General features: G+C 45.8%; 2 protein-coding genes across 2 annotated transcripts in view; both read right to left on the reverse strand.

Annotated features, from left to right (window-relative positions):
• The window catches only part of dnah1 (dynein, axonemal, heavy chain 1), a gene marked incomplete at both ends in the record, with an annotated part of 92,162 nt that overhangs the window by 9,371 nt on the left and 66,669 nt on the right, over positions 1–16,122 (reverse strand). Inside the window, 8 exons of the mRNA XM_080784242.1 lie at positions 553–711; positions 8,466–8,610; positions 9,670–9,869; positions 10,856–11,007; positions 11,760–11,955; positions 12,679–12,904; positions 14,232–14,392; positions 15,698–15,847. Coding sequence (XP_080640368.1) covers positions 553–711; positions 8,466–8,610; positions 9,670–9,869; positions 10,856–11,007; positions 11,760–11,955; positions 12,679–12,904; positions 14,232–14,392; positions 15,698–15,847 — 1,389 coding nt within the window. The remainder of the gene's footprint in view (positions 1–552; positions 712–8,465; positions 8,611–9,669; positions 9,870–10,855; positions 11,008–11,759; positions 11,956–12,678; positions 12,905–14,231; positions 14,393–15,697; positions 15,848–16,122) is intronic.
• LOC308329398 (rhodopsin-like) lies at positions 5,145–6,649 on the reverse strand. Its single transcript, XM_080783669.1, has one exon. The coding sequence runs from the start codon at positions 6,560–6,562 to the stop codon at positions 5,510–5,512; it is 1,053 nt and encodes a 350-aa protein (XP_080639795.1). The 5' UTR covers positions 6,563–6,649; the 3' UTR covers positions 5,145–5,509.

Consider the following 16,122-nt stretch of genomic DNA (forward strand, 5'->3'; position numbering starts at 1 on the left):
ACACACACACACACACACACACAAACGCGCGCACGCACACACACACATGCACGCACGCACACACACACACACACACGACACATCAGCCAATAATCCCATTGGATTATTTTACTCCCTAATACTGTTGCTAGTCCGACTCCCAATCATAGTTCAAAAATCTTTTTTTTTCCTTTTTTTTTAAAGTATCAATATAGTGCCATGTAGATAGATAGATACTTTTATTTTGGTCAATAAAAGGAAAAAGGAGTACATACAGACGTACATACATTAATATCCACTAGTGGTACTAGATTTAACATTTAACAACTCTGCAAAAAAACGTGTCGTCCTTCAAGTCTTTAAGCGACAACGCACACTGTATGGTTTTCACGGGTCTTCTCTCTTATGCATATAGGAGATTCAGTAGCCTTGAAGTCAGTTCTCCCTGACAGCATGTTCACAGCACCATCTACAATTCCATTGCTACAGAATTGAAAGAGAAAGTATAGCCAAACGGAGAGAGAGAGAGAGAGAGAGAGAGAGACGCGGCCGTATAGAGAAGTGACCTCTGACCTGCCCCTGTCCCAGAGAGATGGCGCTCATCCTGTCGGAGAACGCCATGGCGTCCGCAAACTTGTAGAGGTCAGCGGCGGGGTCGGTGCCCGAGGACAGCACGAAGACGAGGGGGGTGGACGGACACGAGTCCTTGAACACCGCGGACAGATCCCACGTCTGCGCCAGAGAGAGAGAGAGAGAGAGAGGGAGAGAGAGAGAGAGAGAGAGAGATGGAAAACACCGTCAGTCAGCTATACGCGCTATTCACAAAAGATGTCTAGAACTAGTGGTTCTCTCAACGTCACGCTCCTTTTCTCGAACAACAAACAATGAGACAAAGAGATGAGATGCAGCTCTACGAGGAAGGGGTCCAAATGGTCCCTTTATGTTACAGGTCTGTAACTAAGAGAATGGACAAAATGTACATGTTGTTCACTCTCTGAGTGACATAAATACACAGGGTTTTACACCAAGGGTCCTTTGGAAGCAAAGTCTTATGCACACCTAATCGGCTCAGAGACAGGTTCGTATATTCAGGGATCGACGTATAGAGAATGAAATACAATGACCTGCAATTGCACTTTTATTTAATACAATAAAAGTGTTCCTATTGTGGGCTTTATTGGCATGAGTTTACATTGCCAAAGCAAAAAGTGGAACAATACAATCAAAACGAATTAAATGTATGTATGATTAAAAGTCAGAATCTTAAAATAAATCGAGTACACTCGATGCAGCGCGAATGCACGCCCGCCCGCACGCACACGCACACACACACACACACACACACACACACACACACACCCACACACACCCACGGTTTTCCAAAAAAACACGTCCAGTGTGCAACCACCTTAACTGACTGAATTTTTAAAACAGGTCAGCTTGTTCCAACACATCATGTAAATATATATACCCTGGCAAAATGAGAAATTATAATGACAATAAAATGTGTTTCGGGGTGGATTTCAGTCAGGGATAGTTAGTTACTTTATTCTTTTAAGCTTTAGTCAATTTAATGTAATGAATGAATAGAGTATTATTACAGTTATTACAGTTATTACAGTATTATAACAGTTGAGCTGCATGTTTTTATATCCATGTTGTATATTACATGTAGGCCTGCAAGTTTTCTAGTAGGCTATCAAACGTTACATTTATTTTCTGGCACGCACGCACGCACGCATGCACACACGCACGCGAATAATTGCGCGTGGGCACACTAATGCACACGAATCTCTATATCGATACCTTATGTCCCATGATGACAGCCACCTTGAAAATGCAGTATTGGAGTCTTTTATATTATTCAGAGAACGACATCTGATTTTAACCGGATCAAAACTACGGATCCTCAGAAGGCCCTCAGCGCCTGAAATCTCGATAGATATGGACTCTGATCATTATTCATGGGGGTTATTTTTTTTTGCTCGCAGCCCTATATAATCTCCTCCCAAGCTGAGCCATGACCTGGCCCTGAACCTCCAAGCCCTGAAACCTCATTGACTTTAGTGAGGTCAGCTGTATAAGTGCTTGAGGGCGAGCGGGCTGCAAGGGGTCCAAATTGTTGCGACAGGAATGGGACAGCACTTTGAAGATGAGTCCGCCATTCATGACACTTTGCATCACTTTAATACAAACTGTCCTTGTTCACAGCCAGTGCCTACATCGCTTGGCCTATTTATACATGTCTATCGAGTCTATTTTAGTATTTAAGCTGGTCGTTTTATTATTAGTTTCATAAATACACTTTCCTGTGTGATAGGGGGTTGTAATATTATATTATTGTTGTTAAATATATAGCCTATCCTTCCATTCCGTCTCCCTTTGAGAACGGTGAGAAAGCACTAATTTGTGATATCATCCGCTCCAGACCGGTTCACACGGCACTTTTGGAACAGAGACCAGGCTTTCCTCCGAGGTGAGGCGAGGTCAGGCAAAGGGCACATAAAGGGGCGGGGCTAAGCCCTCGCAGACTTCACATGAACGCGCAGCTAAGTCAGTGAGGGCTCATTGAGTCAGCAAGGAAGTGGATTGGGATTGTGTGTGTGTGTGTGTGTGTGTGTGGTTGGTGGTGTGTGTGTGTGTGTGTGTGTGTGTGTGTGTGTGTGTGTGTGTTTGTGTGAGTGAGTGAGAGAGAGAGGGGTGAAATAGCTGTAGCTAGCTGGCACAGCATATTGCATATGCATAATGCCTCCACGTATAGCCCAGCTCGGTGGTATATTATAATGCCTCCACGTAGCCCAGCGCGGTGGTATATAGTATCGCAACGCGGGGCTAGAATAGCTGCACATTAAAGAATTGAGCTGTGGGTCATTTGCTGTCACTTCCCATCCATCAGCTCATTTCCACTCTGCTGGCTGGGGGGGTGAGTCAGGTGACCAGTATGTCCAGCCCCCTGGATGCTGACCCTGCAGATCTCCATGGGTGTCGAGGAGGTGCAGGCACAAACGCACACACACATGCACGCACATACACATGCGACACAGAGTCACACAAGCATGCACCATCGGCTCCTATCAGGGGTATAATACTGTATGACTGTGGTATTCACAAAAAAAGTATGTGGGTTCTCACTCAAAATGCATGTTGTGCTTAAAGGAACATTTCCGCCCTAGCCGTTTAAAAATACATCTAGATTCTGTTGACAATGTGTATATTGACCAAAAACAAACAAAACATTTCATATAATCTGTAGAAACAAATTGCGCGATTGAATGAGAGTTCTAGCATTTGACCCGCACGGATGATAGGCTAAATCCTAGCCTGGGTTCCAGCCTGATTCGATGCGTTCCGCGGATCTGAATGTCACCTCGCTACCCAAGTCAAGCAGCCTCTGTCCAGACTGAGTAGCGAAGTGACATTTTCAGTGAATGAGGCTGGGACCCAAGCTATAGGTAAATCCGCTATTTATTTTGTTTTGTTACCATTTCGTGAGTCAGTGAGGGCTCATTGAATCAGCAAGGGAGCAGATTGTGGTTTGGGCCCATGAGTCCCTTGATCGACAAGTGCTCTTGGGAGGTTCCCTCGTCAGGAAGTGCCCCTCCCTTGATTAGGGTGTTGGGTATAAAAAACATTTTGGAACGCACTCGCCCTCCTTGCATATAGCCACACCATTCGTTGCCATGGTTCCACAAGCGTGTTACCTGTTATTTTGTTTGTACAGTTATATTGCATGGTTCCACAAGCGTGTTACCTGTTATTTTGTTTGTACAGTTATATTACATTCCATCATGTATTTGTTTGTGTGACACGTGGATTTAATTTACAGTATTTCCACAGTGTTTTTGCACTGGGTAAATAAAGAGCCCTTGTGAACATCAGTTGGAGCGTTGTCTAATATTCTTGTGAATGGTAAGGTTTGTTTAATTGTTTTGACTTCTCGGGTTTACATTTAAGTTGCATGTTACATGAGTTTAATTGATCAATTAATTATACTATCGCTATATGTGGCCAGTGAGGTACATTTTTCCATGTCATCATGTTTGTATGCTGTATCGTTTTGTTGGTGATTATTCTGATCATGTCTTTATTGTTTTGTGTGTCACCAGTAAGTGTTGAAATTGCTAAATAAACCACTAGTAAAGAAAACAACCTGACTCGTCTGTGAGGGGAGGGACTTACCTCATGAGCCACTGTCTGCTGCCCTGTCACAGTTACTCCATTGGATTGGACATGTCATGACATATAGGCACCTCAACTTTAAGGCGATGGATCCAGATAAATTCCTTGGTTACAAGTTAAAATATGAATATTTCCTGGTTTTGGGCCTAATTATTACATACTTTATGCAACTTGTGCAAATGAGGAAAGGTTGCATAATTTAGTTATGGCAAGAGATTAATGTACCGGGGTGCCTGCTGGCCTATAGGCCCAGATTAATGTACCGGGGTGCCTGCTGGCCTATATAGGCCCAGATTAATGTACCGGGGTGCCTGCTGGCCTATATAGGCCCAGATTAATGTACGGGGGCGCCTGCTGGCCTATATAGGCCCAGGCAAATACCACATATACTGTAGGCTTTGGCCTGACAGCGTGTCGCGTGTTGGAGTCCCGTTCATGACGACCGTTGCTGCGTGTCTCTCCCCTTCTCTCCCTCCCACTTTCCTGTCTGTCTTCACTATTAACTATATCAATAAAGGCAAAAAGCCAAAAAAAACTCATCTTAAAAAGAAAGAGATGAATTTATGTATCAACAAAGATGTAGACTCTAAAACAACCTTGATATGTTGACTAAAAGCAATAATATAGCTAATTCCTAATTTGCTAATTATGCTAATGAAGAAATGTTGAATGACTTTACCATAATAGATTCATTTCTGGATATCACAAACATGGACTTTGACTCTTAAGTCACCTTAAAAAGATCATAGCCATTTCCAGTTAATTTGCTCATTAATCAAACATAACATGGATGTAGACTTTAAAACAACCTTGATATATATGTTGAAACAATAATATAGCTAATACCTAATTTGTACCTATGTTTTATATAATTTATGCAAATTATGCTAATGAAGAAGGGTTGCATGACTTTACCATGATAATAGATGCATTTCTGGATATCACAAACATGGACTTTGGACTCTGAAATAAATAATAGCCATTTGCTCATTGCTCATGCGATTTATTTTCTCATTATGCTAATTACACAAATATAACACAAACAGCTGGATAATAGGAGGGGCTAACGCCCCTTAAAAAATATAATAAGCCATTTAACATATCATATAGGATCCAACTGTAAAAGATTTTAAAAGATTCTTTTCTCCTTTTTCATCTCGGGAAGAAAATATATCTCTCTTGTTACGTTGGACGTCTGTACATATACAGAAACAACTTTTTAACAGTTTTTACGTTTTGTAAGTTATTTCCGTGTGGGGGGCGATAACCTTCAGCAGTCGTTTCCCGTGGATGTGGAAGTCTTCTCCTTGGATTCCGGACCGGTGTGCGGCGCGTCGACGACAACTGCAACTTATGCAGGAGCCACGGATGACGTGGACGAAGCGGCCGAGGAAGACTCCGAAGCCTCCTCCGCCCCCTCGAAGGGGTTCTTTCCGCAGAACATGGTGGTGATCATGCACTCGCGGAACTGCTTGTTCATGCAGACGTAGATCATCGGGTTGTAGATGGCCGAGCTCTTGGCAAAGAAGGCCGGGATGGCCATGGACACGGGAGTGAACTCGGCGCCCTGGTTGCAGAAGACCCACCAGGCCATGCTGGCGTAGGGCACCCAGCACACCAGGAAGGCGATGCCCATCATGACGCACATGCGGGTGACCTCCCGCTCGGCCCTCTGGGTGGTCTCGGACTCCTGCTGGGCGGCGGCGGCCGCCTTGACCGCGCAGACCAGCTGGCCGTAGCAGAAGAAGATGATGACGAAGGGTCCGACGAAGTGGCAGGAGAACATGTACATCACGAAGGTGTCGTTGTTGAGGCCCTCCGCGCGCGTGTAGTAGTCAATCCCGCACGAGACCTGCATGCCCTCGGGGATGTAGCGGGACCAGCCGACCAGCGGGGGAACGGAACAAGCCACCGCCATCACCCAGGCAAAGGCCAGGCCCATGATGGAGTGCTCCTCTGTGAAGCGGAAGCTGGAGATGGGCTTGCAGACGACCAGCCACCTCTCGACGGACAGGACGACCAGGGACCACAGGGCGACCTGACCGCCGTGCGTGGCCATGAAGCCCTCGATGATGCAGCCCAGTTTCCCGAGGACGAAGTAGCCGTGCATGCAGGTGTATATGGTGGTGGTGAAGCCGCCCAATATCATCAGGAGGTCTCCCACCGCCAGGTTGAGCAGGATGTAGTTTAGGGGGGTTCGCAGCTTCTTGTGCTCGATGGTGACGTACAGCGTGAGGAAGTTGACGGGGAAGCCGACGAGGATGAGGAAGAACATGTAGGCGCCCAGGCATGCGAACGCCGCCGGACTGACCAGGTAGTACTGGGGATACTCGTAGGGGCTGCGGACGATGCCCGTGGTGTTGGCCATGGGGATGTAGAACGCATCTCCCTCTGTGCCGTTCATGGTTGCGGTCTAGGGTGTGCAATCAATCAGGCCTCTCGGGTGCTCGGCGGTCTCTTCGTGAGCGGAACAGAACCGTGGCGGTGTGGACGAGCCTTTGAAAGTGGAAGTGGAAGTGAGTGGATGCATTTTGGCTTTTAAAGGGCCACCTCGGATTAATTTCACTTTCCAAAGCCGTCAGCACAAAGCGATTTAAGCCACGGCTAATATTGTAATCCATATTCATGTCGTCCTTACTGTAATCCCAGCCATGTCTAGACGCCTAGCGAGATATTAAGTCCACCCCATGGTTATACATACCTATGTGCAATGTTTGCTTAAACAAAAGCATGAATATTGTTTAGTCGATTAGGTGTGGTGAACCATCTTCAAATTGATTTATTTTATTCATGGCTCATTGGGGGAGAAACCTTCCCTCCTTTTTTTCCATCATATATTTTGGTTATAATTCTCAGGTCCATAATCTCCTCCGACCTCCAAAAGGCCCGCACATCTCAACCTCATTTTAATATAGGCTTTACAGGGTCTACAACAGTGGTTCTCAAACTTTGTCATGTCATGGACGTCCAAATTGACAGCTGCACGGATCCCCATTTGAAAATATATGCCAGGGACCCCCATAACTAAGAGTACATTTACAGCTCTAGCAGTGAATCTTAAATCAATTTCATTTCAAGGACCCCCAGTTTGACCTGCATTAGGCTACGGAACGGAAACCCCATGCAATGGCATTTCTATCTCTGGGACCCCCATTTATATTGTAAAAATATTAATTTGAATTTAACTCTGAGAGTGTACAAATGAAACCTGTTAGTTAAACACCCATAAGGGTCCATTTGGTTCCTAATTATCTATCATTTAAGCTAGGGAGGGTCTTTTTTTATTGGTCTAAAATATTGTCTATATACATACATTCATGAATCCACTTGCTGACCGGCTGTCGGTATTGAGCAACTTTTTTTATAGGGGTTTCTTGTGACCCTACCATTAACATCCTATGTAAGGCAGCGGTGCAGGCGTAAGGGTTAGAGGAGCGCCCTTGTTGCCGAAAGGTTGCCGGTTCGATTCCCCAGACGGGCAGGAAAAATCTGGGTGGGGAAGTGATTGTCATCACTCACCCAACACCGCTGAAGTGCCCTTGAGCAAGGCACAGAACCCCCAACTGCTCCCCCTGGAGCTGCTTAGTGGGCCAACAGTATAAGACTGTGGTTGTACTGGTCAGCTCCCAGGTTTTAATGTGTGTGTGTGTGTGTGTGTGTGTGTGTGTGTGTGTGTGTGTGTGTGTGTGTGTGTGTGTGTGTGTGTGTGTGTGTGTGTGTGTTTCTATGTGCAGGGCGTTGCTGAAAATGAGCCCCTTGTGCTCAGCTACTTCCCTGGGTAAATAAAAAAAGGCAAAAACTTTCCTTATGCTTTAAGTAGCATGTGACATGTCAAACTAAGGGTTTTTCATGATTCTGAATCCATTAGTTTTGCACAAAAAACACTCCTTGGGCTAAAAACAGCCATAGCTACAAATGTGGCCCAAATGTGCCCAAAATGTGCTCCTAATCTAATTTGTCATTACGACTTTTTAGCCATTTTTAGGCAGCAACATTTCTTTTAACGGATTTGCATAAATCACACCGGTGCCATATTTTGAATAAAAACAGCCTTTTCTCTCTGGTCTGGGAACGCAAATGCTACCATTTTGATTGGACTCCACACACCTGAGGCTGTACGAAGCGCTCTCCCAGCTGTGCTGACGAGGTGTCTATACCTGAGGCTGTACGAAGCGCTCTCCCAGCTGTGCTGACGAGGTGTCTATACCTGAGGCTGTACGAAGCGCTCTCCCAGCTGTGCTGACGAGGTGTCTATACCTGAGGCTGTACGAAGCGCTCTCCCAGCTGTGCTGACGAGGTGTCTATACCTGAGGCTGTACGAAGCGCTCTCCCAGCTGTGCTGACACGAAGTCCTGCAGGCCCTGGCTGAGTCTGTCTGGCCTCAGGCAGCGAAGGACCAGCAGCTTCTGGAAGGAGTCCAGCCTGCTGGCCAATTCTCCTGGGAGGGGCTCTCTACAGAGACACACGCACGCACGCACACACTTTCATTTTATACTCTGTTGTCACCACCTTACACTATTGTAATAGTTTCGCTGTGGCTAAACTATAATGACACGATTGTCAATTTAGGCATTTAGCATACACTTTAGCATACACTGCCTAAATTGTCAATTTAGGCATTTAGCATACAGCATACACACTATAGTAAGCAAGAACAATTACATAGAAATAGTCAAGGATCATAAGCAAGCTAAGAGCCTAGCTTCCGTCCTAACAGTAGAATACTATTGAGCTATGGGGCCCAGCCTCCTATTGAGCTATGGGGCCCAGCCTCCTATTAAGTTATGGGGCCCAGCCTCCTATTGAGCTATGGGGCCCAGCCTCCTATTGAGCTATGGGGCCCAGCCTCCTATTAAGTTATGGGGCCCAGCCTCCTATTGAGCTATGGGGCCCAGCCTCCTATTAAGTTATGGGGCCCAGCCTCCTATTGAGCTATGGGGCCCAGCCTCCTATTGAGCTATGGGGCCCAGCCTCCTATTGAGCTATGGGGCCCAGCCTCCTATTGAGCTATGGGGCCCAGCCTCCTATTGAGCTATGGGGCTGCAGCCTCCTATTGAGCTATGGGGCCCAGCCTCCTATTGAGCTATGGGGCCCAGCCTCCTATTGAGCTATTCGCTGAACAGCACACAAACTGTACTGCCATGACCAGTGTGCTACACTACCCACTCGTAACAACGCTCACATGCGATGCCATGCCGTGACATAATTAAATGTATTACACGGCTTGGTTGAATGCTTGATTCTGGTTGAATTCAGCTGTGCGTTATTTCTTAACACACAATGTCATTCAACTAAACGTTGCTCTCAAGAATGTTTTTACTTTCATTACCATCACTTTTGGGTCAATTTTAATTCATGTATTATGTAGCCGTGAAATAAGCGCCATAATGAATGGCTAGGTGGTCATTGTTTATAGATAAATCGCCCTGTCGGTGATTTAATCAACAATGACCATGCACCTAGCCACTCATTATCCCTTGCATAATTAGGTGTAATGTGTGTGTTATGAACCTGTGAGGCTGGCTGCTGTCAACGATGTTCTTGAAGGCCGCCAGGTGACCAGGGAAGCCCTCTGCCAGGCCGCTGAAGGCGGGCAGAGTGCTGAGAGCCAGGACGTCCTGCCAGGCGCGCTCTGACAGCCAGCTCGCCGCTGGGTTGGTCAGCTGCCTCGCCGCCGGCATCCCCCCGGACAACAAGTAGCGCCACTCGGCCTGGTGCACGCACACACACACACACACACACACACACGCACGCACGCAGGCGCACACACACACGCACACACAGAAAACGTTTTTGAGTGGTGCAACCGGTCCTATAGACAGCTATGTGTGTGGCTGAGTCCCTGTGTCCGAGCATGACAATAGCTTTATAGCCTTTGTTCACCACCAAGTGTCACTGTTGCACAGCCTAACACACAGGCCAGGGAGGAGGGCTAGTACAGTACAGTACAGTACAGTACAGTACAGTACAGTACAGTACAGTACAGTACAGTACAGTACAGTACAGTACAGTACAGTACAGTACAGTACAGTACAGTACTGTGCCACTCACTTCAGACGGGTCTGATGTTTTCAGCAGTAGCAGCACCCTGACTCGGTTTGAACTGAATGGAATACAACCTTAATTAATGATAATTGGTAACAACTGTTCACCATTGTCAAGACATGCCATTTCCACATGAATTATGCAGATTATGTATGCCCTTTTGATGCCCTTGATTGTGGCCTTGTCCTTTGACCTTTTTGAACCAAATGTTAGCGTTATTCTGCTAACAGGCAAACAAACAAACTAAAAAAACGAAACTAAAAAACACACACAAACTAAAATAAATAAAAATAAACTGACACCATGGCACTTATTAACCTTGTAAAAATAAAAATAAAAAGCTTTGAAATGCCTTGATATATGTTTGTACTTTAATGTAATATATGTATACATTGTAAAAACCCTGAAACATTTTCAATAAAGTATATATTAAAAGTGAAAAGGGTAGCCTGATTCGCTGCGTTCCGTGGAGTGACAAAACAGATTCACCAAACGCAGTGATTCTGTCTGGAACACATGCAGGCTAGGAAAAGGAGCCTGTGCCTGTGTGTGTGTGTGTGTGTGTGTGTGTGTGTGTGTGTGTGTGTGTGTGTGTGTGTGTGTGTGTGTGTGTGTTGTGCGCGTGCGTGCGTGCGTGCGTGCGTTGTGTCACCATGTGGATCTTGTGTTGGTCCATCATGATGCGAGCGGCCAGGAGGAAGGAGAACATGAGCTTGTGCTTGTCAAACAGGCTGCGACACACGTTGCTGTAGAGGCTGAAGGTGAAGAACCCGCTGATGTTGGCCGTCCTCTGCTCCACCGTGGCTGTCATGATGGGACATGGACAGCAGGGGGGGCAGATCAGAAGCAGAGAAATGTTGGTTGGTTGGTAAAAAAAAAAAAAAGAAGCAATAATAAGCCCCAAGAGGCCTTGTGTTGTGCCAAGAACCCTGGTCTTAAGGGCAGATTCACACCGAGTCCTTTTGATTCAAACGGTTCCCGAATAGCACTCATGTCTGGTCCCCGCTGGCCATGATTCACATTGGCCTCGATTCTTCCGCACCCGAGTTTCACATTGCAGCGATCCGGATCCAGAGCACACTTCACTCGGTCCCGATATGCAGCATTCACACTACCACGAAATCTGCCAATTGGTCCCGAGTGCGCACCTGGGACTACAGTGTGAATCTGCCCTAAAATCACTACAAACCTCTGCTTTGTCTTGCGTATTGCTTTTTCATCTTTTTAAATTTTTATCCCACGATTTTGTAACCCAGTTTTCTTTTCACCCAGTGCCAATTATCTAATGTAATCCTGGGCGCTACACTTCCTCTGCCAACCTGGGGGGGCAGCGGACTGACCTCATGCCTCCTTCTATGCATGAGGAACATGTTTTCACCGATCCTTTCACCGTGTCAGTGAAACCCCAGAGTGTTGAAATGAACACCAAGAGTGTACCAAGTAGAACCAAATGGACCCATGGCGAGGCAGCTGAGCCATAATGGAAGACCATAAGGGTCTCGGTTGCATTATTCTGTAGACTTTATTTTAGGCCGTCACTCAGACGGGAAGCTCACCCGCTCTCTCCGAGTCGCAGACGGCAGCGAGGAAGACGGCCAGGAACCACTCCAGAGAGTACTGGTACATGGGGTCCACGTTGGCCAGGTCCGACACGCAGAAGAAGAGGACGCGCGCGCGCACGGCCACGGGCGCGTACTGCAGGCGCGTGGCGTCGATGTCCCGCTCCGTCTCCTCCGCCGCCGTCACCTTGGCCTGGACGGTGGAACGTTGGCATGTCAACGACACATCGACACAAGGGTATATAACTATATACGGTATATATATATATACACGCACATCGACGGGGCAATGTCTCCCAGAACTATAGTTAAAACAATTACTCCGATTCTCAAATCACTTTAGCAAAGTTCCACGGTGGTAATAGTGGCATTGTGACAATGTTATGTTATGTTATGTTATCTTATGTTGTGTTGTGTTATGTTATGTTATGTTGTTATGTAATTTTATGTTATGTTATATTACCGTATATTATATTATATTATATTAATGATACATTTTGTTACTGTGCCAATGAAATCTTTCATCCACACCAATCTGGGATTCTTTTGAAACACATACTAAGCTAAGGGGTCTGCTTATACATCGCTTTGCATAATAAACAAAGCTATGATAGGCTCTTGTCTAGATATATAGTAAAAACATGCTATTTTCAGCAAGTGTAAAAAACAGTCATTACGACGACATCAAGGCAAAAATGCATTTTAGTCGACTAAGTCAACTGTATAGATTTAGTCAACTAAAATCTCATGATATTTACTCGACTGAAACTATAGACTAAAAACACTAAAACATTCCAGGCGACAAAAAAAAAAAAAACGTGACTTAAAACTCAATGAAAACTATTCAAGAGACCTAGTAATGACTGAACTAAAAAAAATCACAGCCGACACACCACGACGACGACGGTGGCCTGACCTTGATCTCCCCGGCCTTGACCTTGGAGGCGGCCAGCACGCCGATGAGCTCCAGGTCGTCCACGGGGTTCCCCTGGGAGGAGCCGAGGCGGAGCAGGATGCGCTCCTCCAGCTCCGCCAGCTGCTGCTTCATCAGAGCCACGCTGACCACCAGCTGGCCCTTGGCCTCCTCCAGGTCCGGACGCTCCTCGGCCACCACGCGGCCCAGGAGCTGCTGCTCCAGGCCACTGGGAACACACACAGACACACACACACACACACACACACACACACACACACACACACGCACACGCACGCGCGCAGACAACACACGCGCACAAGAGAGAAAAATGAAAACCGCTAAATAAAGCGTATAAAATGTGCGTAGTATATAAATCATATAATGATTTGATTTTATTTTCTTCACATAATCTAAATGTGTCATGGTCATGATTCACGCAGGAGATGGCTTGGTTCTATAGGCTTAAAATGATTGCTATAAATATTGCTATAAATACAGATAGAAACCTGTGTGTGTGTATCATCCATTAAAGACCGTTTTGGGGCGGGAACCCCTTTTGGTGTTAGCATTATGCTATGCTTTAGCTATTGAAAAATAGCAGATCTACAAGCTCATAGGGCGCCACCGAGTGGCGAGCTACGAGCTACGAGCTATGAGCTACGAGCTACGAGCTATTTTTGAAAAATCGAGTTTTCAGAAAACTGTCAGGATGTAGAAGACATTTTTAGAATCTGATCTCAGGTCAGAATGGGTTAAGACTGTGTCACCTCATAGCTTTCAACCACTTTAACCATTGTTTTAAACTTTAGCTGTTGAAAAACAGCTGATCTAGATCTTGTAAGATGTGCCATTTTCTTTTAAATAGTGAACATGTGTACAAAATAAATCTTTGAATATATATTCTTTCACAGTGCACGTTTTTTTTAACTAAAATATTTTCTTCTGGGAGGTCTCCCTGGAACGACATATCCTTGTCCTTGACGTAAAAAAGGTTAGAGAGAGGCACTGGTACATTATTTTCTCAGAAAACTGTCAAAAGACATTTTGTAGAATCTGGTCTCAGGTCTTAACCCATTTTGACCTGAGATCAGATTAAAAAAATGTCTTCTACATCCTGACCGTTTTCTGAAAAATCCATGTCTCTATGTCAGTCGTTCTTCGATTTTTCAAAAATAGCAGACCTACATGCTCGTAGCGCGCCACTCGGTGGCGCGCTATGAGCTTGTAGATCTGCTATTTGTCAATAGCTAAAGCATAACATGATGCGGACACCAGAAAAATGGGTTAACCCATTCTGAACGGGAACCCCTTTTGGTGTTGGCATCATGTCGTGCTTTAGCTATTGAAAAATAGCAGATCTACAAGCTCATAGCGCGCCACCGAGTGGCGCGCTACGAGCTTGTAGGTCTGCTATTTTTTGAAAAATCGAAAGAACGACTGACATTTTTAGAATCTGATCTCAGGTCAGAATGGGTTCATCAGACCAGCGTGTGTCCAGTGGAAACCTCGTATGAATCTGATCTCAGGTCAGAATGGGTTAAGGTGTGTTCTACCTGGGCGAGAGGGTGAAGTTGACGAGGGTGACCTTGGTGCAGATCTCTGGGGAGTAATGTGGGTTGGCCAGCTTGGTGGTGATGAACATCCTGAAGTCAGCGTGGTACGGGACGACGGTGTCGCCAAGCTTCAGCACCACGCCACCCCGCTGCTTGAACGTCTGAGTAGCACACACACACACACACACACACACACACACACACACACACACACACACACACACTGTTTGCATTTCATATAGCGTCACCTGTTGCATATCCATGTTGTTGCTGATACGTCACCAGCCAGCGGAGCGGATATCCGTGCTTTTCTCACTGCTGAAAATAACAGCGCCAGTTCGAGACTCGAGAGCAAAACACTAATTTCATTCAGTTGTCCACGATGTCAGATTCAGTAGTGCAAAAACAAGCCCAAATTGATCAAATCAATTAATTACCAGCTGCATTATTCGTTCCAATTTTGTATCGTTCCAATTTCTTCTCTGTATCGTTCCAATTTCTTCTCTGTATCGTTCCAGTTTCTTCTCTGTATCGTTCCAATTTCTTCTCTGTATCGTTCCAATTTCTTCTCTGTATCGTTCCAATTTCACGCAAGCGCACACCACTCGTGCAGGCAGCAGTGTCGATCTCCAGTGTCTATCTCCCGGTCGGATATATAGCAAGCTCTTATTGACCAGCTTGCAGCTGGTAAAAAAACTGACTGCTGTGTGGGGTGAGTTTAGTGAATAATACATAAGTTGCAGGGCAACAGCGTTGGTGCACATTGATACAATGTCAAACTAGTGTTTCATTACCCAACCTGCACCACAGACCAATCAGAAGAGGAGATAATAGGACCCTGTCCAGTCTGAGTAGCGAAGTGACATAACAAATCGCGGAACTCAACAAATCAGGGTATGTGTGAGATACATCATAAACAGCAGGGAAAAAGTGAAGAAAAAAAGACTCAACTATCGCAGCAAGAGCGCCGACATTCCGAAGCACTGAAGGAGTGCTAAAACGGTGAAAGACACCGGTTTGAACCTTCAAAATCCCCGAAGGTTAAGACCTCCGAGAGGTCACAGACAAGGCCAGTTATGCGCTCCACCTCTGGTCCATATAGCGTTAGGAGGTCTCCTTGACACTATGCGTCTGACTGTACGAGTGTAGGTGCAATTTCCTCATTCGAATGCATGCGGGAGCACAAATGTACTTTAGTTAAAATAAACTATTTTATCGCTACTCAAAAGAAACAGAGACAGGGTTTAAAGGTGGCAAATGGCCACTCTCCGCAGTGGGAAGACCTCCACCTTTCGACACACACACACACACACACACACACACACACACACACACACACACACACACACACACACACACACACACACACACAGACACAGTCACACACACACACACACACACACACACACACACACACACACACACACACACACACACACACACACACACACACACACACGAGTCACCTGTCTCAGTAAGACGGGTTCCAGGGCAGGATCCAAGTCTTCTCCCACGTTCTCCAGTAGGCAGGGTTTGCCGAAACGAATGGCGTTCTCCAGGCTACGGAGGAAGTCACGGTCACTGAGCCTCATGGTGACCAGGCCGTTGTCACGCTCCTTTGGGAGAAAACGGGACACAGGGGAGTCACTTCTCGCGCCAACGTCAACACGATTGACCCCCTTTGCCATCCATGTTCCTATCCTATAGTGCTGGTTTAATAGATCAGGTCATCAGCTGACAACAACAAAAGAACGTATAGTGAGATGAAAAAAATAAATAGAAATCATAGGTGCCGTGTACTATGCAAGTAGTACATGTGTATGTATGTATGTACTATGTATGTACTATGTTTGTACTACGTATGTATGTATGTACAGTATGTATGTATGTA

The sequence above is a fragment of the Protomyctophum bolini genome (genome assembly GCF_963924005.1).
Source record: "Protomyctophum bolini genome assembly, chromosome: 15".
Lineage (NCBI taxonomy): Eukaryota > Metazoa > Chordata > Actinopteri > Myctophiformes > Myctophidae > Protomyctophum > Protomyctophum bolini.